The sequence below is a fragment of the Agelaius tricolor genome, unplaced genomic scaffold (assembly GCF_023055355.1).
Source record: "Agelaius tricolor isolate 1412-34295 unplaced genomic scaffold, bAgeTri1.0.p SCAF_14, whole genome shotgun sequence".
Taxonomy (NCBI): Eukaryota; Metazoa; Chordata; class Aves; order Passeriformes; family Icteridae; genus Agelaius; species Agelaius tricolor.
The window spans coordinates 670779-696751 of NW_027269274.1; the positions used below are offsets into that span (position 1 = coordinate 670779).

The following is a 25973-nucleotide window of genomic DNA, read 5'->3' on the forward strand; positions in this document are numbered from 1 at the left end:
CAGGGGGATGTGGGGATGCAATGGGGGATCAGGGGGATGTGGGGATGCAATGGGGGATCAGGGGGATGTGGGGATGTCATGGGGGATCAGGGGGATGTGGGGATGCAATGGGGGATCAGGGGGATGTGGGGATGCAATGGGGGATCAGGGGGATGTGGGGATGTCATGGGGGATCAGGGGGATGTGGGGATGCAATGGGGGATCAGGGGGATGTGGGGATGTCATGGAGGATCAGGGGGATGTGGGAATGACCTGGGGGATTGGGGGGATGTGGGAATGCAATGGGGGATCAGGGGGATGTGGGGATGCAATGGGGGATCAGGGGGATGTGGGGATGCAATGGGGGATCAGGGGGATGTGGGGATGACCCTGGGGTTAGGGGGATGTGGGAATGCAATGGGGGATCAGGGGGATGTGGGGATGACCCTGGTGCCAGGGGGATGTGAGGATGTCATGGGGGATCAGGGGGATGTCCTGGGGCTGACCCTGGGGTCAGGGGGATGTCCTGGGGATGACCCTGGTGCCAGGGGGATGTGGGGCTGACCCTGGGCTCAGGGGGATGTCCTGGGGCTGACCCTGGGCTCAGGGGGATGTCCTGGGGCTGACCCTGGGCTCAGGGGGATGTCCTGGGGCTGACCCTGGGCTCAGGGGGATGTCCTGGGGCTGACCCTGGTACTGGGGGTGTGGGGAGCAGGGTGACCCACGTGCAGCCGCTGCCCTCAGCGCTTCTGCCCTGCTTCCATCTCCCATCACAGACAGACGGGCCCCTTCTCTGCCTAGAACATCTCTTCAAAAAAGGGGGACCACAAATGAGACAGCACTGCAAATATTTGCAGATTCAGAGCAGTTAAGCTCTGAAAAACTTGAGCTTGCAAAACATTTGCTGAAATGTGGCTTCTGCCCAGGCAGTGGTTATTCCTCTGTAGGGAGGCTCTGCCCTCCCTCTCTCCCACCCCTGCTCCTGGCTGGGTCAGCACTGGGGGAGCAGGTGAAGGATTTTTGTATCCAAAATACTTTATTTAAAGCTTCAGGAACATTCAAATGTATTGTCAGTGGTATTTAGAACAACTACACAGAATACTTGAGTTTAAATTGGAGCTGGAAGCTCACACAGGAGGCACAAATTCCCTGTGCTGACTGCTCTGGCCATCCCAGGACAGGAAGGCTCTGTCCTTTGCAGTCCCCAAGTTAAAATGCTGTCCTTGCTGGGGGAGGATCAGCCCATGCCCACCCTGAATTTCAGCTCCAGTACCAGCACTAAAGGCTCCCATATGTTCCGAGCTGTTTGATGCATTAATTTCACGCTTTTGCTCCCGACACTGGAGAGGCACAGGATTTTGTTAAGCTGTTTAATTGCAGTAAATTTCTTTAGCAGACAGTATTTTACGAGCTGCAGAAATACCTGCAAGGCTTGAGCAGGTGCCAGCAGTCCCAAAGCCTGAAGGCAGTGTGTACTGGAGCAGGGACTTCACAAATTACAATTTCTACATCACAAAACCATAACTCAGAACATGCTGCACTGGGCTGCCACCACGCCTTGTCCACAGTCTCTCTGCAGCTCTCATGGAGCCCCTTTAGGTCTGGAAGGGGTCTACAAGGTCTCCATGGAGCCTTTCATGTGCCTAAAGTGAACGTGGCCCCCTCCTGCCAGGGACACCCAGGGCAGGGAGGGTGCTGGGGATGACCCAGCCCAGGGCTCCCCCAAAAGGGGACAAGAGGAGAGGCCAGGCCAGGGCTCCCCCAGAGCCCTGCTCTGCCCGTGCCTCTGCTCTGACCTCTGCCCAAGCTCCCAGCTGCATTCCTCTGCAGCCTGGCACCACCTCTTCTCCATGCCACCCCCTGAGGCTGGCTGGCTTTTAACCCTGCCTGGGCTGAGGGGATCCCCTTTTCCCCCAGAGCTCCCCAGGCAGGGGACAGGGGAGGGTTACCCCCAAACCAGGGTCCTGCTGAAAATGCCAGCTCTGAAATGCTCATGTGTCCATGTGGGTCCCCAAACGCAGCAGGAGTGCCACCCACGGGGGCTGGCAGAGAGCTCAGCCCTCTGTGCACCTCAGCCCCTGGCCCTGTAGGACCCCAGCGTCCCCAGTGGGACCCCAGTGTCCCCAGTGGGACCCCAGCGTCCCCAGGGTTCCCCATGCAGGAAGGGACAGCTGCCTGGCTCTTGGAAGGGTCACTGAAGTCTTGCAGGGAAAAAGTGGCACTGCAGCATCTCAGGGACACACACACACACACTCTGCCCCCCAGACAGCTGATAAAGCTGTTTGCCACAAAATTCTTTACATTCCAGTCCCAGGGTGGCAGCTCCAGGGGCTGAGTCAGCCACTGACCAGGCAGAGCCTGCCCTGCCCTCTCACCAGGGTGAGCCCCTTGCCCTCCATGCCCACTCCTTGGTGTTTTTGTTGCACAGGACAAAGCCCCAGCTGCGTGTGGCTGCAATTTTACACCATTGCTTTCAGCAAGCTGATCACATTCCTCAAACCCACTGCCTTGACACAGTGGCAGCAGCCTGTTAGCCTAATTCCAGTAAGGATTTAAAAACCACAAACACCCCTTGTTTTTGACCACAACTGTAGGTTTAGTATGCCAGAAGTTACTGTTGAGATGTGTTATTTCCAAAGGACTATTGCAAGATCTTAGTCATAAGAAGGTGGGACAGACTTGACAAAAGCCAGCAGAGCCCAGCCCCTCCTTTGCTTTCCTCTCCAGCTCCTCCTGGCAGGTACACGTGGGCACAAGGGCTCCCTGGCAGATCCCAGAGGGCCCCAAGGAAACACCTCCTCTCGCTGTGCTGCATGCCAGGGCACATGGAGTTGCTCGCAAGTGAATAGTCAGACTCTGAAATTTGGTAACCTTCCCCTCGTGCTGTGTTTCCAAATGCCCCCAGTCCTGGTGGGAGCCCTGCTGGCCCTGCTCAGGCCCTGCTCTGGCTGCAGGTGCTGCACAGCAGGCTGGTGTTGGCCAGGGTGAAGGGTTTGCCCGTCAGCAGCGTCTCACACTCCAGGCAGGCAAAGTGCTTGTGGTGCCAGGCCAGCCCTTCCACCTGCTGGTAGTCGTCCGAGAAGATGATCTACAGGACAGACAGACAGACAGACAGACAACTGCTCATTTCCACCACCCCACCAAGCTGGAGCGTGGCAGGAGCAGGGAGAACCACCCCACACCTCCCACCAAGCCAATCAGCCAGGGAGCTCAGGAATGGGTACACAGAATAATCACAGGATGGTCTGGGCTGGAGGGGACCTGTAAAGGTCACCTTGTCCCACCCCCCTGCCCAGGGAAGGTGTCCCTGTCCCGGGCACAGGGGGTCCCAGAGGCTCAGGTCACTCTGTACCCAGGCACAGGGGATCCCAGGGGCTCAGGTCACTCCCCCCTGGCACAGGGGGTCCCAGGAGCCCTGGTCACTCTGTACACTGGCACAGGGGATCCCAGGGGCTCAGGTCACTCTGTCCCCTGGCACAGGGGGTCCCAGTTGCTCAGGTCACTCTGTCCCCTGGCACAGGGGTCCCAGGGGCCCTGGTCACTCTCCCCTGGCACAGGGGTCCCAGTTGCTCAGGTCACTCTGTCCCCTGGCACAGGGGGTCCCAGAGGCTCAGGTCACTCTGTCCCCTGGCACAGGGGTCCCAGGGGCCCTGGTCACTCTCCCCTGGCACAGGGGTCCCAGTTGCTCAGGTCACTCCCCCCCTGGCACACGGGTCCCTCCCGGTCCGTACCTCGTCGCAGCCGGCGCAGCGGGGCCGGAGGCTCTCGCAGTAGTGGCGCCCACACCAGGCGGCCCCACTCTTCCAGAAGTAGATGAGGTCGACGAGGGGCTCGGTGCAGCGGCAGCACACGAAGCAGCCGGGGTGCCACTGGCGGGAGTAGCCGGCGCGCTCGGCGTACACCACGGGGCAGTCCCCGGGCAGCGGCTGCTGGCACGACTCGCAGCGCTGCACGGAGGGTGCTGGTCAGCATGGGCATGGCGACACCCACCCTGCTGGCCAGCTCATTCTGAGGGGCACTGGGACCCTCCCAAACCAAAACCTCCACCAAAACACAAAGGTTCTCCAAGAAGAAGTTAAGAATTCCTATAGTGCAGCACATCAGAGATGTAAATTTGAAAAGAGATCAGGAATTTTGGTCTTTTCTCATTGTTTTCTGTCTGTGCCTAACTCAGCTGTCACTCTACAGATTTCAGCAAGTGTCTTCTATTTCTAACAGGCCAAAGAGCCAAAATTAGATGTGATTAATCTCAAGATTAATGGCATCCATGCACACAACACACCAGACCAAGTAGGTCTGCTCTTTATCTGTGCCTGCAGAGCAATCCTGTGATTAGTGAAGAGCCAGCCTTAAAGCTCCACTCAGAGGCTGGCAGGGCGCTGTTCCAACTGCCACTGAAGCTGCGAGCAGCCTGTGTGTCACACGGGCTGTGGCTGCCCTGCTGTGCCCCATCAGAGCCTTGGCACAGCAGTGTCCCCTCCAGGTGGCACAGGGGCAGGGACTGGCAATGGCCCTGGGATCAGATGACAACTTACAAACACCCCGATTGAAGCCAACAGTTCCTAACAGGTACAATGGGAGAACCACAGAATGGTTTGGGTTGGGTTCTCCCTTGTGGGTCACTGACCTTCCTGCACCCATCACTCACACCCAGGGCACTGCACCCATCACTCACACCGAGGGCTCTGCACCCATCACACCCAGGGCACTGCACCCATCACACCAAGGGCACTGCACCCATCAATAACACCGAGGGCACTGCACCCATCAGTCACACCGAGGGCTCTGCACCCATCACACCGAGGGCTCTGCACCCATCAGTCACACCGAGGGCTCTGCACCCATCACACCGAGGGCTCTGCACCCATCAGTCACACCGAGGGCTCTGCACCCATCACACCGAGGGCACTGCACCCATCACACCGAGGGCACTGCACCCATCACACTGAGGGCACTGCACCCATCACACCGAGGGCTCTGCACCCATCACACCGAGGGCTCTGCACCCATCACACCGAGGGCTCTGCACCCACCAGACCCAGGGCACTGCACCCATCAATCACACCGAGGGCTCTGCACCCACCAGACCGAGGGCACTGCACCCATCACACCGAGGGCTCTGCACCCACCAGACCCAGGCCTTTTCCCGACACCTCCCTGAGACACCAGAGCTGGGGTCAGCCCCAGAGCCAGACCCTGCAGCTGCCTCTGCCCTGCCAGCCCCAAGAGGCCACAGCCCCAGCCGCCCAGCCCTGCTTATCTTGCAGGATCTAAAGCAAGAACAAACACTGCAGCTTCCAACCCTGAGCTCAAGTTTCTTGCCAGCAAGAACTGTTAAAAAAACAACTTATTTTGCTGTTTCTCTCCATGGAAGTTGTTCACAGGGAAAATCTATTCACGGGGCTTTTCCCAAGCATTGTGTAACCTCCATATCCTGCTACTTACACGCTACAAAGAGGTGATCCTTCAAACTTGAGGTGGGATTACAGCTTGGTGCTCCTACATCTCCATCATGCAGGCAGAGGAGTGAACACTTCACTAGCTGAGTTACCAGAGGTGTTGGCCAAAACCATGTCCTGTTCCTTTAGGCTTTCCCATCCTGCTCATGCCCAGCTCGTGCTCTGCAGTGCCAGCTCCCAGGGAAGGAGCTCCCAGACACCACAGGCACTCTGAGCACTCCCTGCATTGCTGGCCTCAAGCTTTTGGGAACAATGATTAATTTGGATCAATTGCCTCAGGATTTGGTTTGATTCCAGGGCAGGAATCAAGCCTTGTAACACCAGAGGAGTGCCCAGCTCTGGGGGTCAGGACTCTGTGCTCTGTGAAGAACACCCATCCCGTGGGACAGACGTGCAGCAGGGATGTGGAGGCAGATGAGGGCAGTGGCCAGCAGGGCCAGTGTCCCCAGTCCTCCCTGGGTCTGCCCTGCCCTGGGCTGCACAGCCTGGCTGTCCCAGAGGATCTGCCACTGCTCTGAAAGCTGCTCCATTTTTCAGCTGGTGCCTTGAGAGAAATGATGCTTCAAACTAAGGAGAATAACATCACAGTTATGTATTTATTTATTTGAAAGGACAAACTTGCAGTTTAAGTAAACCTTCATTGCTGGGATGACTTATTGATATGTTTAAAGGAAACCTTCCTTTTTTGGCTATTTTTTATCTTAAAATTCAGTGTTTTGTTGCAATAGTGAAAGTCTTTACTGTGCCCCTGGATTCAAAGTCAGCAGTACGTTAAGAGACCATGGCAGAGGGGAGACATTACCCAATATGGACTGAAAATGAAAACTGCTCTTTCATGTACAACCTCAGTGCAGGAATGGCAGGAAAGAATCTCCTCTTAAAAACACTTGGACACCATTTGCTTTTCCAGCTTTAAATCCTCTGCTGCAAGTCACCCTCACAAGGACCAGGACAAGGTATTTCCACTCTCCATATTTTATGATAAGCATCTGTTCAGCAGCACTCCAGACAGTGCTGGGGGAATATAAATCTAAAAGGGTGTTGAGGAATCTCAGCCATTTCTCTGTGGAAATGTATTTGTATGCCCAGGGACCCAGGGCAGCTGTTTCCATTTCCCCAGAGTGATTACAGTCCTGGGAACACTATCTGCATGTTCACAGCTCTGTGCTAACTGGCCAGAGCCTTCACCTCCTGTCATCTGAGGTCTTTCTGGGTAAGAAGCCTCCTTGGAAATACTGACTTGCATCACAGAATGGTGAAGGTTGGAAAAGACCTCCAAGATCATCAAGTTCAGCTTTCAACTGAAACACTGCCCATATCATCCAGGAACATGTCATGGCCAACCTTTCAGAGCTGCCAAGAACCCAGAGCTCAAACCAGTTCCCACAGCAAGAATTCCCTGACTTTGGTGGCCCAGCAAGGCCTTTGCTGCCGAGAAAGGAGATGAAGAAGAGGAGAACGCCGCTCATCAGCCCTGCCAGATGGACCCTTGTGCTCAGCAGGGCTGGCTGGGGCAGAGGAGCCCCCCAGGCCCTCACAGTGCTGCTCCAAAGCTTTGTGATGTGACCGAGCCTGCAGCAGGCATGGAGAATGCCCTGGGAGCAGGATGGGGACAAGGCACAGATCACCCTGCCTGCTGTAGTTGAGACCAAACCTATTCCCAGTGGCTCCCTGAGCCTAGAGCAGCCCCAGTGCTCCCATCCCGTCCCATCCCATCCCATCCCATCCCATCCCATCCCATCCCATCCCATCCCATCCCATCCCATCCCATCCCATCCCATCCCATCCCATCCCATCCCATCCCATTATCCCTCCCCTCACTCACGTAGTGCCCGGCCGTGCTCTCCAGGGCCCCGTTGGGTGACTCGGGGGCTGTGCTGGGGTCGATGCTCTTCTCCTGGGCCTTCTCCTGGGCCTTCTCCTGGGCCTTCTCCTCCTCCTTCCGGCCGCCGCCCTGGCCTGGCAGCGCCACCTCCCCGACGCCCAGGGCCTCGGCCTTGTACCTCGTCACGAAGTCGTGCATGAGCTGCTGCTCGCCCTCGGCGAGGCCGCGGCACTGCGCGGGGTCCTGGTCGTGCAGCGGCAGCTGCCGCGCCAAACGCCGCCGCCGCTGCCAGGCGCCCTCCGTGCCCGCCACGGGCTGCAGCTCCTTGGGGACCAGCTCCATGTACTGCATGGCCTGCAGGGGACACACACACAGCACTGCATGGCCTGCAGGGGACACACACACAGCACTGCATGGCCTGCAGCGGACACACAGCACTGCATGGCCTGCAGGGGACACACAGCACTGCATGGCCTGCAGGGGACACACACACAGCACTGCATGGCCTGCAGGGGACACAGAGCACTGCATGGCCTGCAGGGGACACACACACAGCACTGCATGGCCTGCAGCGGACACACAGCACTGCATGGCCTGCACAGGACACACAGGCCATGCACTGCAGGGGACACACAGCACTGCATGGCCTGCAGGGGACACACACACAGCACTGCATGGCCTGCACAGGACACACAGGCCATGCACTGCAGGGGACACACAGCACTGCATGGCCTGCAGGGGACACACACACAGCACTGCATGGCCTGCAGGGGACACAGAGCACTGCATGGCCTGCAGGGGACACACAGACAGCACTGCATGGCCTGCAGGGGACACACACACAGCACTGCATGGCCTGCAGGGGACACACACACAGCACTGCATGGCCTGCAGCGGACACACAGCACTGCATGGCCTGCACAGGACACACAGGCCATGCACTGCAGGGGACACACAGCACTGCATGGCCTGCAGGGGACACACACACAGCACTGCATGGGACACACAGCACTGCATGGCCTGCAGGGGACACACAGGCCATGCACTGCATGGGACACACAGCACTGCATGGCCTGCAGGGGACACACACACAGCACTGCATGGCCTGCAGGGGACACACAGCACTGCATGGCCTGCAGGGGACACAGGGGCATGTGCTGCAGGGGACACACAGCACTGCATGTACTGCACAGGACACAGAGGCCATGCACTGCAGGGGACACACAGCACTGCATGTACTGCACAGGACACACAGGCCATGCACTGCAGGGGACACACAGTACTGCATGTACTGCACAGGACACACACGAGCTGCTGCAGCAGGAGGCACAGCCTGCCAGGGACATGCTCTGCTTGTGCTGTGGAGCAGCAGCAGACAATGCACCCAAACCCTCCCTTCTCCCTCTGAAGGGTTTGCACCCACTGTGCAGAAATAAAAGGCTGGACTGGCTTAGATGCCCGGGGTAGCAGGCTGCTATAAATCCTTTCATCCTCAGAAAACAGACTGGGTGTTTTTATGGTGTTTTAAATTACTTTTTGTTTGTTTGTTTGTTTAAATACAAACCCCAGTTTGCCCAGGAAAGCAAAGCAGCACAGACAGAACTTGCTTTGCACAAAAATCCCAGCATACCCTCCCTTGCTGGCATTACCATGACACTTTTCCATGAAATTTGATAACACGGCTGCTGAAAAGACCAAAAACCCATAAACGTCAAAACCCATGAGCAGCTCTCTGTTGCCTTGTGCTGGGACAGGGAGAGCTGCAGGGAGTGAGTTCCAGGCCACTCTGAGCACCCCAGAGCCCACAGGGCTGTGTGCAGAGCAGCTCACAGTGAAAGACCATCCTTTATCAATTAATGAAATCATCATAACACAGGAAAAATGCAGCTGGCAGTTGAGTCTGTGTCACTGAGCAGTTCCACCTGACTGCTGGTTTCACAGCAGAGGGAAGGTGTTTCATTATTAATACCCTGTGACACAGAAAGGAAATGCCCAGAAAGTGCCCAAAATGAAGGCTCTGATTTAAGTGGCCAGGACCTCAGCAGCTGAGTAAAGCCCTTCAGTGTGAGGCTGGGTCAGAGCCCGTGGGCCACGGGGGCTGCACAGTTAACTGCTCCTGGCCCGAGCAGGGGAAGGGAGTTTCCCACTCCGGCATTGTCCTATTGTAGTGTGGAGAGTGACAGGGCAGCCACTTGGCTCCCTGCCCTTCCCTGCCACACCAGCAGCCAGCTGCGTTAGATTTGCTTCTTACTTGAGAACTCTAGCTTAAAAAACTTAGCAAAGAGATTTAACTGTTTGTGGCACACAGGCTGGTTCAGGCTGGGCTTTTCCACACAGAAATGCTTGCCCAGCACTGAACTCTTCGGCACGTCAGGAAAAACTTCCAGGTGCCTTCCACGTTGCCTCCTCTGAGGCAGAGAGCAGTGCTGCAGGGCGGAATTCCTGACAGGAAATGTGGAACGGCAGCACGTAATGATTCCATGGAAGCAGGGCTTCTTCCCCACCCCTGGGGTGCAAGTTCAGATCACTGCACACTGGGATATCAGACATCAGCACTCGTCCATCGTGCCCCTGGGCAAAGGGGGGTTGGTGTCCAGTTTCCTGGGAAGGTTGTTGCCCTGTGGGAGAAGGTGGTGTTTGGGAAGAGCTGTTTGGAGAGCTGTGGGATGCTGGGCAGTGACCTGGTGCACAAATGGCTTTCACAGATATGAGGAAACCGAAGAGGAATGAGGAGAAAGAGACAGGGATTCCCTGACTGCTCCTCACAGGCACTGCCCCACAAGTGGACAGGAAACAACTGAAGTGATGCTGTGAGAGCAGGACCAGGCCAGCAGAGCTGCAGCAGAGCAGCAGCGTGGGGAGAAACCTCAGTCCACTGATGTGCCCAGACTAATGAACATTTACACCAGAGCAAGGGGCCAGCACAGGCACCTGGAGCCTCCTGGTCTGCTCCACCTCCAGGATCTCCATTCCCAACACAAAGTGTTTGTGCTGAGAGTGAGGAAAGCAAAGCCTCAAGGCTTTTTTAAAGGCTTACTTAAAGCCTGCCCAGGGGCAGGTTTCAGTATCTGCCCAGACAGGCAGTGGGATTTCACTTCCTGATCAAGGGAATGCTTGAAGTTATAATTGCAGATGTCAATAAAAATGTGTCCAGAGAAAAGACTGGGGGGAAAAAAAATCCAAAAAATCCAACCTGACACCAAAAACTGCCATGAAGAACAAGAAGTTGCTACATCTGCTGCTATCACTTATTGTTATGGCCAATGCTTCGCTGTGCTGCCTGAGTGCAGGTAATTTGGAGGAAGAGCATTTTAGTTTTCACTGCTCACCACTGGATCTTGGGGCTATTTTATGATCTGTTCTTTCCACTGTCTCCAAGGACCTAAGTATCTGCTTCATGACTTCTGCAGGCACGGCTTAACAAGAATGCTCTGAACTTCCTCCTATTATTGACCGTCCACTTCAGCAAAACAAGGTTAAAGCCATCCCAAGTGGCCAGCCTGCCTTCAGGAGGAAAGCCCTGGAGCCAGGCAGTTGTGCACTAACAGCTTTTTGGCCCAAGTCCCTTTGAAACCATCCTGAGAGTGGCTGACATCCAACACTTCTCCCCAGCGTTTGTCAAGATGATCTGCAAGCCAGAATTTATCAAGGTTGTCTCCAAAGCTCCTGCCTGTTGTTTACTTGAACCAAGATATATTCCAGCCTGTCCAGGCACTATAAAGAGATCAAAAACTTTCATAAAGTTTTTGAACCTCCCCCATCAGGAGGACGGGACTGGGCTGGGGGCTTGGGAAGGGAAGGGAAGGGAAGGGAAGGGAAGGGAAGGGAAGGGAAAGGCTCGATGAAGCATCCCCAGCTCAGCCCCAACCCAGCCTGTCCAAGGCCCTCAGGACAACTGGCTTTAAACCAAATTAACCAGTCTGGCTCTGCGGGCTGCCACTACACTTTAACACCTGTATCCCAAATTCTTCTTTAAAAAGGTCTCTGGTTGCATTTTCAGCAGCTTTTTTTTTGTTGATTGGCATCAATAGCTTGCAGCTATTTGTTTCATTTGAGAAGCAGAAGCTCTTCACTGCTCACTCCTGACAGTGGCACCCAGAAGGTTTTACACCACAGCACAGTGAAAAGCCAGCTAAAGGCTTTCCCACAAGAAATGCTCTGCTGGCTCACACCTCCCCATGCTGAAAACCACTTCCACCCCTTCCCACACAGCTGGTCCAGATGGAAACCAGGCATGGCAGGGAGGTGGAGCTGGGCTGGGGGCTCGGTTTTGGATCCAGCCCTCGGAAGGGGACCACGCTCCCTATCTCACCTTTTTACCCTGAGCTCTCTTGAAAATGTTGTATTTATTTGGACCATATTATGCTTAAACTGTAAGGAAGAAATCCCCAGCTCCAGAGCTGAGATGAGAGTGGTTCTGCTGGCAGCAGAGAGGAGCTGCAGGCAGGAGCTCCCAGGCACCCAGCTCAGCTCTCACCAGGCTCACAGCCGGGCACAGGGAGCCCTCCCACTCCTGCTCCTGGGCACAGGAAGCTCCTCAAGGCTGCTGGAACAGGGGTGGGCTGCTGTTCTTCCTCAGAGGGACTGTGAGGGACCCCGGGAATGGGCCTCTGAGCCCACTCTCCAGGCAAGGACTCCTCCAGCAGCACAGGGATGCTCTCTGAGAGCAGGAGAGGAGGAGCCCTGGGGCACAACCACCCAGCTGCCTGCCAGCCCCATTCCTGCTCCTCTGCTTGCCCAGCCCAGACAGCCCCTGGAGTTGTTCTTACATCCAGGCTGGGGCTTTGGAGCAGGCATGGGCTGCCCAGGGCAGCAGGACAGCAGGGATGGTATCTCTCCCCAGCCATGCTTTTACTGCAGATGGGCTTTACCAAAAGACTAAGAGCTTTCTAGTTGTAAAACCCATTAAGACTTCTCCTAGAAAGGTAAACAAAGCCATAAACCCCAAAGGCATTCCATCCCGCTCTCCTACCCACTCTGCTTATGGACAGTGTTCCAAACTCGAGGCTCTGTACCCCTCTGAGCCCACCACGGGTTCCTGTTTCTCCCTGACAAGCCCATTCCACAGCAGAGCTCCGTCCCCAGCCCCCGGCTGCCCTTACCAGCTTCTGGGTGAGCCCGGGGGGAGCCCACTCGTAGGTGATGGTGTCGAAGGTGGGGTCCTTGCCCGAGATGTTGGGGTTGGTGACGATCATGCGGTTCCTCTTGTAGACGCGGGCGCCGTCGCCGCCCTTGAGGCGCGCGGTGAGCGAGGCGTGCCGGGAGCCCGAGAGCAGCCGCCCGATCTTGCGGTCATCGTCCAGCTCCGAGCTCGGCCCGTGCTCCTCCTGGCTGCACTTGCACGACTTGCAGATCTTCCTGGGAAATCCCAAGAGAGCATCCAGGGGATGAGCCGGGCAGGGGCTGCCAGCCTTGCCCCAGGGGCACACACAGCCTGGGCTCATGGCACGGACAAAAGGCTCAGGGTGGAATGGGCTGGGGTGGGTTTGGTTGAGTTGGGTTGGGAGGACCCAAAATCCCACCCAGTGCCAGCCCTGCCATGGCAGGGACACCTCCCACTGTCCCAGGCTGCTCCCAGCCCTGGTGTCCAACCTGGCCTTGGGCACTGCCAGGGATCCAGGGGCAGCCCCAGCTGTGCCAGGGCCTGCCCACCCTGCCAGGGAACAATTCCTAATTCCCAATAACCCATCCAGCCCTGCCCTCTGGCAGTGGGAAGCCATTTCCTGTATCCTGGCACTGCAAAATCTGCTGCCTCCCACCCATGAGCTGCTGCTTCCCCTGAACTCTGGAAACCCCTTCAAGCATCACGAGATTGGAGATAATTATCCTCACCAGATTCCAGCAGAGCAGCACCAGCCTTGCCTATCGTGAATCTTTACATGCCATTAAAAAAGTGACTGCTGGAAGGAACTGATGCTTAATTGACTGTAATTTGAACGATAATAGGTATAAATCACACAGACAAGTGTCTAAGGACACTCTGGTGGCCAGCACTGCCATCAAACACTAATAGCAAAAGGGGCAAAGTAACTCTGACACAACCCCGAGGATTTCAGCAGGATCTTGGAGTAAGAATGAGTCCTACCAGCCTTTAATGGAGTCAATAAAAAAAAAATAATTGTGCTTCCACCAAATGAGTGCTTTAAAGTTTGGATTTCACACAGCTGAGGTATCACAAATGGAGCTGAAGGCATCCAAGGCATTCCAGCTGCAGCAGCACAGCTGGACTGCAGCCTCCCTGCCCTTCCACCATGGGCCCAGCGCCCTGGGGAGCTCCCCAGGAGCACAGAGGAGCCCAGTGTTTGTGAGGCAGCTCAGAGGGCACTAATTCTCTTTCAATTAGTGACATCTGGATGTCTGCATTCCATTTCACAGCCCCTTTGTTGTCCTGCTGGGGCAGGGAGCAGCCCCTGCCCTGAGCTGGGCACTGTCCTGGTGTGCTGCTGCTATCAGGGGCTATTTACCCGAATTTGTGGTTTTAAGAGGAAAAACTGGGAATGAAGCATCAGTAACGAGGTGCAGTGTCAGCAGCAGGCCCATTGCAGGCAGGATCAGGCAGGACCAACGTTACCTCCAGGAGTGTGGCTCGAAGCCCGTGCACAGCCCTCGGCAGCGCAGGCAGGGCGCGCCTCTTCCCACCTGCGGCTGGCTCCCCGACATCTGCAAAACAGCAGCACACAGCTGGAGCAGCACAGCTGGAGCAGTGCACAGCTGGAGCAGCACAGCTGGAGCAGCACACAGCTGGAGCAGCACAGCTGGCAGGGCTCTGTCCCCAGGGAGAGAGGGGACACTGCCCTGCAGACAGCGATCCCTTCCACCATCCCTTGTGTCCCATGAAACCTCAGATCCCCCAACACCACCTGACCACATCCATGCAACCCTGCTAAGTTTATCTAAGGATGCTGGGTGAAGGTTTTCCCTTCAAAGTGAGGGAAGGTGGAGGGGCTGGCACATCAAACCCAGGGAACATGCCCATACCCCAGGCAGCCACCTTCACCTCTCCACAGAGACCTCAGGTCTCATTTTGATCCAGTTCACAGAGTTCATGTACTGCACATGGACCTGTGCAAGGCAGAAGGTCAGGCAGGAGACATGGAGGTGCACTGCCATAACCTGATGCTGAACTTGCTTTACTGCACCTTGGACCTCCTTGGTGTGTCTCCAAGTGTATTTTGGGAATGTGGTAGGTTTCCATGCCCCTGGCACTGGACTTTAGGGGGGGTTTCCATAGTGAGCAGGAAATACACTGGGAAATGCTCTGGGGAGCAGAGGGGGTGCTGGAGTGACACGGGGGGCTGTGGCTGTGCTGCACTTTTTGCTGCTCACTGAAAACAGACAAAAGTCACCCATCCTTGGGTGTTCACTGCTGCAGAGACATCCTAACAACCTCCCAACAGGACAAAGATGAGCAAAAACCCACGCCAGGAGCCCGGAACATTGGAAAACAAACCTATTTCCTGCCTGTCCCGTGGATTTATCAAACATGGCTTCTTGAGCGTGAGGAACACAGCAGGGTACAGCAGGAGACAAAAACAAAGTGCTGCAGGAGGCAGCAGGGCAAGGTGACACCAGCAGACGCTGAATTTATCTCAGCCTGGATGTTTACACAGGAGCTGTCAGGCTCCTGCCTGAAAGACATGCTTGTTCCCTGGAAAAATGAGCTGAGGGGAAACAGGGACAGCGCCAAGCCCAGCAGGAGCAGCGGCAGCACCAGGGGAGGGTCAGCCCAGCTCAGCAGCTCCGAGCCCCTGCAGTCAGGGATCAGAGCCCACAGCCTCCCCCAGCACAGCCCAGCACCTCCAGGGCTGGGCAGGTTCTGACCACTGTGGCCACCACAGATTGCACTTCCCATCAGGGCTGTGGCATACACAGGTCTCACAATGCCAGCCTTTCTGGGGCCATTGATCGGGTTTTGTGAAAGGTCTTTAATCTCTCTGGAGGCAGGAGCTTGTTCTAGGAGCTGACTCCTCAGTTGTGCACACACACTGAGAGCCTGAGAACATCTGCCCTGCGAGAGACCCACAGGGATCCTCCTCCAGCTGGCCCAGCAGAGGCTCAGGGCTCAGCTCTGGCAGAGCAGGGCTGAGGCTGTGGAGGTGCCCAGCGCTGGTACCTGCCCATGGCTGCAGTCCCTGCCCTGCCTCAGTCCTGCAGTGCAAGATCATGCACTATTTAAATCACCCTTTGGCACCTCACAACAGGCTGGCCTTGCCAGACCAAGAGCAGCGAAAGGACTGAGGCAAAAGAGCAGATGCTGCTCCCCAGCAGGGACCCACGGGGCCCTTGGGCTGACCCAGGCTGTGCTCAGCAGCTCCAGGCTCTGAATTCTGCTCAGAGACAAACCCACTGGCAATGCTGCAGCTCTTCTTCCTCCTGTGCCAGCTGCCCAGGACAGACAGACACTGAGGATTCCCACAGACCACTCCCAGCCCTGTGCCAGGTACCATGAGCTGCTGGGGTTTAGCTGGCTCTGATCTTAGTGAGTCAAACAGGAGCTGAGCATCAGCAAGGGACTGCAAGTGGTGGTTTATCTAAAAGACAAACATCTGGATTAAATAAACTCCTTTGGAAAAGGCTCTTTCACTTAAGGGGAAAGGCACAGGGACAAGTGTGGTCAGCAGCACAGGCAGCTCCCCGGATGAGCTGGCACTGGGAGCCCAGGGCAGTGCCAGGGCAGGAAGTCACAGCCCCAAGGGTGCCCAGCAAGCTCAGACCCTCGGGCCAGCAGCTCTGGAGGCTCTGAAAGGCCAGGCAGGCTCTGTCTGGAGGACAGTGCTGCTCCTCACTCCTCCAGAAGCACAGGGAGAGCTGAGCCACTCTCACTCCCGTCCCTGTGCAGGGCCAGACACAACAGGCACCAGTGTCCAGTCCCTGCACGTCCTGCCCAGGCACTGAGCTGCTCCTCTCGCTCTGCTGCAGCTCCTCACATCGGCATAAAAGGAGATTTCTTTGCAAAAATTATGCAAGACACTGCAAAAACCCAAAGCCGGTGAGATAATGTGAAACAAATGCTCTGACTAGCCCAGGCTCCACCTATGCCCAAGCCCATCCGAGAAGTGCAGCTGAACTTTGGCATCACCTTCTAACACAAAGGGTTTGGAGACATTTGTAATGCTTTAAAAAAGCACCAAAACCCCAAAACCAGGCCTATGTCAACAAACTGGTTGAAGGAAAGCAAATCCTGCTCCCCAGGACTAGATAGACGCTCCTTGCAAGATTTCTGTTTTGGCTTTCTGTGCCTCACAGCATTCTTGCTGCTAGAAGACAGAAAGCAAGTCAGGGCAGAGGAAATTCTTGGGTAGTGAAATGATAGGAAATCGAGGCTGTTCTACCCACAAAAACATCAGTGAGCAGTGTCAGGAGCACACCAGTAATGCCACGGGTTGCTGTTACTCCAGCCAAAGGCACAGCCATGGGTTGCTGAGCAGCTGGAAAATGGAGAGCCTGGAGTGACAAGTGACAAGGAAAGAACCCAAACACGGCTCCAGCTTGCTCCAGAGCTTGAGGAGTCCTCTGGAAAGGAGCACTGAGCTCCCCTGGCAGGTCTGGTGGGATGCACTCCTGGCCAGGAGCTCTGAGCAGGTCAGGCTCCAGCTGCACAGCCTGCTCTGTTTGCTGCTCAGCTGAGACCCCACAGGGCTCTTGCTCTGTCACCTTCTGGCCAGCCCAGCACACCTCGGCCAAGGACCCTTTGCCAAAGGCTCTGCGGAAACCAGTTTGACAGCAAACCCCTGGGTTTGCTGCCAGGGACTGTCCCCAGGGGCAGCAGGACCTGTAGAACTCGGGCCTGAAATCCCATTCAGAGTTTCAGGAAGCTTGGCCAGTGTGGAGGTTAGTCCAGGAGCATGGAGGACCCAGCAGGGGACAGGCAGGACTCGGCTCTCTCTGCTTGCTGTGCTCGGTGTGACACCAGGGCAGATCCACAGCAGGTGAAGGGTGTCCCGTGGCAGTCACCGCTCCTGGCACTGCTGCCTGAGTCACCCACGGCTCTCCAGCCCCAGAAGGGCTTTGGGGACACAGTGCCACAGCCACAGGCCCGGGAGGGGCTGGCAAAGGGGGCCCTGCTGCTTCCACAGAGGCTTCTGGGTCCCAAAAGCATTTATTGCACAACACCCTATTTGGAGACCGAAATGGTGCTGCAGACACGTAACCACCTCAAGTATGTTTTCCCCTCCTTTTTAGGGAGGGAAGAGGAAAAGCTGGTTTCCAAAAAGTTACTCCAAGTTCACAACAGCCCTTCAGAGCCGAGGTCCTCGTTTCACCTCTCGCCACAGCCAGTGCTCCTCAGTGGCCACCACAGGCTCCATCCAAACCCTCCTGCAGCATCAGACACCCTGCCCTCGGTCCCAGCCGTGGCACGAGAGAGCTCCAGGGAGGCTGAGAGACCTCCAGAACCCTTTGGGGAGGTTCCTCCAGCTGCAGAGAGTTTGGAAGATTTACAGCCAAGTCTGAGCTAGACCCATGAACAAAGGAATGGGGAAAAGCCACACAATATTCACATGGGTGGGACCAGTCTGCTCAGCACAATTGCTGAGGGATAGGGATGGATAGCAGATCATTTGTTGTCATGATTTGACTATAATAGAGCTAGGCTTGCATAATAACAGTGGGCTAGCTCAAACTTCCTTATGGATTTGGGCCTGGCTCAAACTTCCTTAAGGACTTGGGGCCAGCTCAAACCTCCTGACGGATTTCCAGTAACTGGAGGATGCAAGGGTTTACATCCAAGGGGAATGCTGCATGCTCCAGTTCACATGCTGGCCATTTGGCTGAACTCTTCCTTTCTGCTGGTGAGCAGCAAACAGAAGGGTTTGGGTTGCAAGGGGCCTTAGAGCTCAACATCCTCCTTGACTGCACCCAACGTCTGGGGAGGTCCAGCTCAGGAACCAGCTCCCAGTCCTGGCACAGAACAGCCCAAAACATCCCCTGGACCTCCTGCAGGGGCAGCTCAGGTGGGACACTTGGGGCTCTTCTGGATTTCAGGAGAGGCTCCTTGACAGCAAGGGGAATAGGTCTGACAAGGCAAGCAGCTGCCCTCAGAAGGGCATTAACCAATGAACACATTCACCACTGCAGTTCTGAGAACAGCAAAGGGATGTTTTGATTTATTTTCTTCTCATTTTCATAGAAAACATCCATTGTAATCATGACCTGCAAGCAATTTGTTTCCCTGCCAGATTCCAAGCAAGCGTTATCCCAATTACCACACTCACAGGAAAAAAATTCCCTGACAAAAGGCTGTCTTTCATCCCAAATTCTCTCTATTGGATTTATTTCAGGCATCAATGAATGGGTTGATATCATCTGCAATACTGGAAGCACTTATTGTATTAAACTTTGCAGAGTAAGAAGTTTGCTGCCTTTTATTTTAGCAACATAAAGAGCAGGTAAAGGCTCTGATAATGAAGGAAACTATTTCAATGGAGCTGCCAGATCCCAACCCACAGGATGACAGAGCTCCAACAACCAGGGCCTCTGCAAATAGCTCCCTCTTCCAAGAGCACATAGCTGGCAGCATTCCTTTCTTCACTAACAATGTGTGAATTAATGATAAGAGAAGGGTAAATGCTGAAAAATCAGATTTTTTCACAAAGTCAGACAGTGCTTCAGACACTTGGACTTAATTATAAACCCAAACCAAGATGTGAGGAAGTGTCTGGAATGGGAAGAGCTCCCCAGAGCTAATGAACAGCCCCTGTGCTGAGTTCCAGAGCACTCAGGTAAGGGTCTCAGGGTGATCTCCAGTTACCTGCCCAGGACCAGCTGGGGCCTCCCCATCTGCCACACGAGGAGAAGGTTCTGGATGCCACTGGGAATGGGGAGCCCCCAGGACACTGACAGGAGCTGCTCCCACCAAATCTCCATTAACAGCTGATTTAGGACTGAATATCCTCTCAGCAGTAGGAGAGGGATCTTTGGTGGAGCAAACAGGAGGAAGATGAAGGGGGCACGAGGGCAGGGCCATGCCTGGGCCCCCACCCCTGTCCCTCACCCTTCCTGCACTGCAGCCTCTCTGTGGCAGCCCCGAGCTTCACAATCTCAGCACAGGCTGGAAAACAAAGCGAGGAGGTTTGGAGCAGCAAGTTTGCAGGTGCTCAGAAGGAGCACACCAACAGGTCCAAGTGAATCTTGAGGCTGCTGATGGCCTGAAGCCAAGGCAGGAGCTGTGCCACCCCAAACACTGGCAACCATCAGGATGCTCTGGAGAGAATTCACCTTCCCGTGCCCACCTGATGTAACCAAGCCACGGGGTGGGTGTTGGGAGCAGGTGAGATGGTACAAGAGGGAGGAATCAGCCTGGAAACTCCAGCTCTCCAAAAGCTGCCAATAGCTGCCTGGAAATAGTCCCCTTTCTCTGAGCCCCATCTCTAAATGGAACAGGAGCTCCAAGATGGGACATCTGAGCACTGCCTTTCCTGGATGGCTGAAATACAGTATTTCCTCCTTTAAAAAAAGGAGAAAAACCCCAGCCTAAGCAAATACTCCAGACACTGCCTCTCTGCAGGACCAGAGGGAGTTTGTAATTTGTAAATTGCATTTCATTGGACTCTGCTTAGCTCTGAGTCCAAGTCCCAAAATAAGGTCTTCAACCCCTGTGCTGGTTTATGATTCCATGTCTATAAATACTTACCCAGAGCAGGTTTCTCCATTAGGATCCACATCTGCTTCCTCCCCTGGGCTGCAGCACAAGGACACTGCTCTGGGAGCAGGGGTCAGTGCCCTGAGGACAAAGCAGCCTCCAGGGAGGCACAGCCACCTCCCCAAGTGTGACCTGTCCCCAGCCCTGGCAGCAAGCTCCTCATGCCCCGGGGGTGGCTCTGCAGAGACAGTGCCGGCTCCAGAGGGAAACTGAGCTTCTGCAGACCAGACCTGATGAGCATGAGAACTCTGCAAGGGCCAGACCAGTCCTGGGGTGGAACTGTTCAAGGTCTGGGGCTCCAGCCCCACACTTGGAGCCGAGATGAAGCTGGTGATGAAGATGAAGCTGGTTTCTGCAGCCCTGACAGGGTTTATACCATGGAGCAGCAGCACCTTTGGGGGGCTCAAGCACAACCTCCCCAGCCCCTCACCCAGGATCCTCATCCTCACCCACCCAAAGTGCTCACAGAGCTCTGGGACACCACAGAGGCTTCTCAGATGTGTCCCACAGAAGTCTGGGCAGAACTGCTGTTATCAGGGAGCTGAGCATCCTTCCCACAGAGCCAGGCCCACCAGCTGTGGGGACAGCTCGGGGCTCAGCCCTGCACACCCTGACCAAGGCACCCACCTTATGGAACCATGAGTGACAAAGCTGTGTTTCCAGCTGGGATGAGAAGTTTTGAAAAGCTCCCAGGTTTTGGACTTGACCAATGCAAGCTGCAGTCCCAAGCAGCACTCCCACCCACATCTGCACACAGCTGCAGAGGGCTCTTCAAGCATCCAGTGTTTGCTGGTGAAGAGGGAGCTCTGCCTCTCCCTGAGGCACCAGGACCCCCAGACCACACCCTGGAGCCCATTCAGCCCTGCACCAGCAGCCCTCCTCTGTGTCCTGTAGGACGCCTCAGATGTTTGCCAGTCTCATGTGAAGAACCGAAGGAAGAAAAAGTTAAAGAACCAAAATTTGTGTGAACTGAGTAAACTTTACCTTGGCTTAGACGGGTGCTCTTAGCTTGGTGGGTTATTTTGCTCTGACAAGAAGGGACAGAGTTTAGTGAGAACAGCACACAAGCCCAGGGGCTGCCTGGCCAGCTGGGCCCGCTCCAGCCTCGCGCCGTGCCAGCCATCGCCTTCTCCCTGCTCTGAGCTCTAACTCCACTCAGAATTCAATCTAAACAAGCCCTGTGCCAAACAGAACGCTGTCCCACTCATGCTGCTTTAATTTCCTCAGAAAGAATCCCAGAATACTCTAGGCAAGACATCAACAATAATTAAACCCAACAGTGATTGAAAATCAAATTTTCGGGGCCTCGCGACAAGCTCTAATGAGTTCCAGACTTGCCTTCCCGACTTGCTCAGACTGGCTGTGTGACACTGCCAAGCTAAATTAAAATTTGACAGTATTCCACACCATGCCCAGAAAAAGTGCCCGCCTTAGGATTCAGGAAATGAAGCAGCCGTCTGCTGCAGAGACACCCATTTACGCTGCGACGGCGATTATTCAGACACCGATACAGCGTCTGCATTGTTCTCCTGCCTTGTTTTCATTATGTCATTTCATAGCCCTTCTGCAGTACAAACCAGCTGGCATGTCTGATTTCAGTGTTCAGGTGAGGGGGGACAGGCAGCAGAGCTGTGCAGAGCCTGGGCATCCCCTGCCCCAGCAGAACTGCGCCTTCACTGCACTCTGTGCCACTGCCTCAGATTGAAGTGACAGTAGAGGTGACATCTTGTCCTTTACAGCCCTTCCCCAATGGGAGCTGAGCATCCAGCCGCACATTTTGGGAAGTCTCTGATGCTTTCTGCAATCAGAAGCCTTTTTGGGGTGCACTGTGAGCCCTCCCTGCCGCATCCCCTGCAGGTGATGCTTGAGAAGCTCCTGGGAGATGGCTCCGGGGCAGAAACAGCTTCACCAGGGCTTGTCCCACAGCAGGGATTTACTCAGCCCTCTCTGCTGTCCAAACCCAGCCCTGCTCCTGGAGCCCCCCCGAGGGACCCCCAGCCTGGGGCTGCTGGCAGAGCTCAGCCCCACTCAGAGCCCCCTGCTCAAGACAAGGCAGGGATTGAGCTGCTGGCAGGGCCAGCCTGACCACAGCCCAGCAGCAGCCCCGAGAAAAAGGCTCCATGTTCACTCCTGTGGGATCCATCCCCACTCAGTGCCTGGCAGGAGCATCCCAAAGGCTCCAGCTGGCACCCAAAGGTGCCCTCCCCACGGCAGCCAAGACCCGTGCACATGGCTGAGGCGCCAGCAGCAGCAGGGACCTCTGGCAGAGGACATTGCTCTGAGTCTGGGATGACACACCAGGAGGCCCCTCCAGCAGGTCCCACCAAACCCTGACCACTCCTGCTGGGACAGGGCCACACCGGGGGTGCCACCCCTGCCAGCCAGCACTGATTGTCCCCAGCAGGGTCAGCACGCAGGGAAGGAGGAATCCTGAGTGCCCCAGCCCCACCTCCAAGCATCGTGTGTGTCAGGAGAGCAGGGCAGGGGGATGCTGAGGAGCCCAGCCCAGCATCTGTGGGTCACCCGGCCAGCAGCTCCTGCTGCCAAACACCAGCGTCTGCCTGGCTACCCTGCCAGAACAGCCAGCTCACAGAAACACCGGGCAAAGTTCACAGTGACACCGGGTAAAGTTCACAGTGACACCGGGCAAAGTTCTCCACGGGATCAGCAGTGGCTCAGCTCAAACCCATCGGGACAGGAGGTACCACAGCTCGGCAACAGCCAGGCTGACCCGCCCAGCCCGACGGTCAGCGTGGGCCCCCAGGGCCAGCGCTGCCAGAAAACGCCATGGCAGAAGGCAGTAACCCCCAGAGGGCAGGGTCTGGCGTGCCCCAGCAGGGTCCCAGCGAGACGGGATCACACCAGGCCGACAGGGGCTGCTGAACTCATCCCCGAGCCACGCGGGACAAAGGTGCAGGGAGGAAGGTCACGGGAGCAGCTGCTGCCATTCCACACGCTCTGATCCGGCAGCCAGAATCCCCTCCAGAGCCCAGGGCCATGGCAGCAGGAAGGGCCGGCATCTCCTGGAGCCAACACTCTCCAGAGGGTCTAGAAGGGGACAAGGGACTCCCTCCCTCCCTCCCTCCGGCAGAGCGCAGCTCAGCACAGCTGTGCCGCACACGGGTTCATTCACACAACAACAGCTGCCTTGCCAGCAGACGCCTCGCTGGAGCGATTTTGGCACGGAACGAGCACCGGGCAGGGCGCTCTGGGCGCTCCCGAAGGGCAGGGAGGAGGGCAGAGCGGTGGGCTCAGTGCCCCGGCTCGCACTGCCCGGAGCCGGAGATGCGGGATACCGGGAATAACCCCGGGCTCCCTCCGCCGAGCGCTGCCCGCGGCGCTCCCGCTGTGCCCGGGCACCTCCGGGTGCGGGGATCGATACCGCTGTGCCCGGGACAGGGACCGGGACCGCTCCCGGTGTGCCCCGGGCTGTCCCGGCACGGGGATCGGGACCGCTCCCGGTGTGCCCCGGGCTGTCCCGGCACGGGGATCGGGACCGCTCCCGGTGTGCCCCGGGCTGTCCCGGCACGGGGATCGGGATGGTTCCCGCTGTACCGGGGCTGTCCCGGCACGGGGATGAGGATCACTCCCGCTGTCCCGTACCGGGGATCGGGATCATTCCCGCTGTCCTCCGATACCGCTGTCCCCCGGGCTGTCCCGTCCCGGGGATCGGGATCATTCCCGCTGTTCCCGGGCTGTCCCGTCCCGGGGATCGGGATCATTCCCGCTGTTCCCGGGCTGTCCCGTCCCGGGGACCGGGATCATTCCCGCTGTTCCCGGGCTGTCCCGTCCCGGGGACCGGGATCATTCCCGCTGTTCCCGGGCTGTCCCGTCCCGGGGACCGGGATCATTCCCGCTGTTCCCGGGCTGTCCCGTCCCGGGGATCATTCCCGCTGTCCCCCGGTCTGTCCCGCTGTCTCCCCCGGTTCCCCTCACTCACCTCCGGCCGCTCCCACGCCGCCGCCGCCGCTCGCGCTGCCCGAGCACCGCCTTTCATTGGCGGGCGCGGCGGCCGCGCGCCGATCTCAGCCAATCCCGACCCGTCCCGAAACTTTCCTGGCCAATGGCGAACGGGGGAGCGCGGGGGGGGCGTGGCCGCGGCGGGGACAGCGGGACGGGGACAAGGGGACAGGGACAGGGACAGGGACCGGGACGGGGACGGGGACCGGAACGGGGACAAGGGGACGGGGATGGGGAAAAGGGGACGGGGATGGGGAAAAGGGGACGGGGATGGGGAAAAGGGGACGGGGACAGGGACGGGGACAAGGGACGGGGATGGGGAAAAGGATGGGGACAAGGATGGGGATGGGACAGGGATGGGGACAGGGACGGGGATGGGGATGGGAATGGGAATAGGGAGAGGGATGGGGACAGGGACAGGGACAGGGACGGGACAGGAATGGGGACAGGGATGGGGAAAATGGCCTCAGAGAAGGCACGGGAAGATGCGACATTGCAGAGGAATTGTTCCCTGGCAGGGTGGGCAGCCCTGGCACAGGTGCCCAGAGCAGCTGTGGCTACCCCTGGATCCCTGGCAGTGCCCAAGGCCAAGCTGGACAGGCTTGGAATAACCTGGGATTGTGGAAGGTGTCCCTGCCCACGCCAGGGAGGGTGGAACTGAGTAAAGGTTATCCTATTCAATAATGAAACCATTCTGGGATTCTGTGCTCAGACACCACAGTCCCTGGGGCGTAAAAAAGAGGGCAAGAAAGAATGGAATGGGTAAAAGTTCCTGCCCCAAAGCAGCAGTGCCAGAAAGGGCTGCGGGCAGGGATGGGGCTGATGGTTTGGGGTGCCCAAGCACTGTGCAGCCCCTGGCTCTCCAGGCAAGCTGCCTGTTGTGGCTGGCCTGGCACTGTCCCTCTGTCCTCAGTCCCTCTGTCCCTCTGCTCCACCACGCTCCCATCCCAGGCACAGCTAACACCGAGCACAGGGAAATGGATTTCCGAATCAGACAGGAATGTGCTGGGGCAGTTTATCACAGCAGACAGACACGGAATGTTTTTAGCAGAAGAAACTGTCCAAAACCACATTTCTCTTGTTATTTCAATGCATGTTGGGCACTGAATGACAATCTATTGCCTTTTGTATTTTGGTTTTTTTTTTTTACATGGATTGGTGAGGTCTTTACTGCTTTAGCAAACATTCCAGCCTGCTCCAACAAACATTCCTGCCTGCCCCTGCTGAGGCCAAGAGGTCCAGCACAAAGCCCCTTTGTGCAGGTGAGGGAGGGAGGGCTCCACATGCTCCTGCTCCCTCCCCTGGCTCCCCAGTTCCCACTGATCCCAGCCATTCTCCCTTTTCCCTTGTGCCTGAGTCCAGGAAAACCCTGAAATAACAGAAACCAGGGTCCAGCTGCCTGCTATGATCTGTGATCCAGGCGTGCAACCCCAGCTCAGAGCTGGCTCCTTAAAGCTGCAATCTAAACAAAAATCCTGCTCTCCTTGATTTAATTTCTCCCTTGTTGGTACATTTTTTCCTGAAGTTTCTCACAGCCTTCCTGCAGAGAAGGGGAACAGGGAACCCGACCTCCCAGGGTCCTATGGAGCTGGAGATGCTTTTCCAGCAGAAAGGCCAAAGGCCCTGGGGGCTGGCAGCCCCTCTGGACAGGCGGAATGTGCCCCTGAGTGAATGTCTGAACATTTGCAGAAGAGATATTGGAACATCCACAAAAAATCTGGGTTAAAAAGCAATGGCAGAATAGAAGTTCTGGAGGGATAAAGTCCCTCCAGGGAGGGCGTTTGAACCTGACCTTCCAGAGGCATCTGGGAGCGAGCACAGAGAACAAACAGCACAGGGATATTGTTTTTCAAGCTTCTGAAGGGCTTGGCAGCCCTGGAAAGGTTTGACATGGCAATGGGGTGACATTATCTGCCTTTCCCAGGGCACACACGCACGGGGGACATAGGAAAGAACTCACCCAGGGACTGCAGGGCGCCAGAGGCACGGGTGACAGGAGCAGTGGCACTGCCATGCTGCCAGCAGCACAGGGACACTGTGGAGGGCCCATGGGGTGACAGGGCAGCACCCAGCAGGGGCAGTGGCACTGCCATGCTGCCAGCAGCACAGG

General features: G+C 56.6%; 1 protein-coding gene across 1 annotated transcript; it reads right to left on the reverse strand.

Moving 5' to 3' along the window:
- Positions 1-1063: 1063 nt before the first annotated feature.
- On the reverse strand, positions 1064-23854 carry LMCD1 (LIM and cysteine rich domains 1). The gene is made up of 6 exons (XM_071439280.1): positions 23844-23854; positions 13835-13923; positions 12366-12621; positions 7264-7617; positions 3711-3926; positions 1064-3067 (listed from the first exon to the last, which is right to left on the reverse strand). The coding sequence occupies exons 2-6, from the start codon at positions 13921-13923 to the stop codon at positions 2912-2914; spliced, it is 1071 nt and encodes a 356-aa protein (XP_071295381.1). The 5' UTR covers positions 23844-23854; the 3' UTR covers positions 1064-2911.
- Between the last annotated feature and the right edge of the window lie 2119 nt (positions 23855-25973).

Bases quoted from the DNA above. Each gene is read 5' to 3' on its own strand.
- LMCD1 (XM_071439280.1), bottom strand. From the start codon at position 13,923: ATGTCGGGGAGCCAGCCGCAGGTGGGAAGAGGCGCGCCCTGCCTGCGC. The intron at 7,618-12,365 runs GTAAGGGCAGCC...TGTCCCCTGCAG, and splicing joins CCGGGCTCACCCAGAAGCTG to GCCATGCAGTACATGGAGCT. The intron at 3,068-3,710 runs GTACGGACCGGG...TCTGTCCTGTAG, and splicing joins GCTGCGCCGGCTGCGACGAG to ATCATCTTCTCGGACGACTA.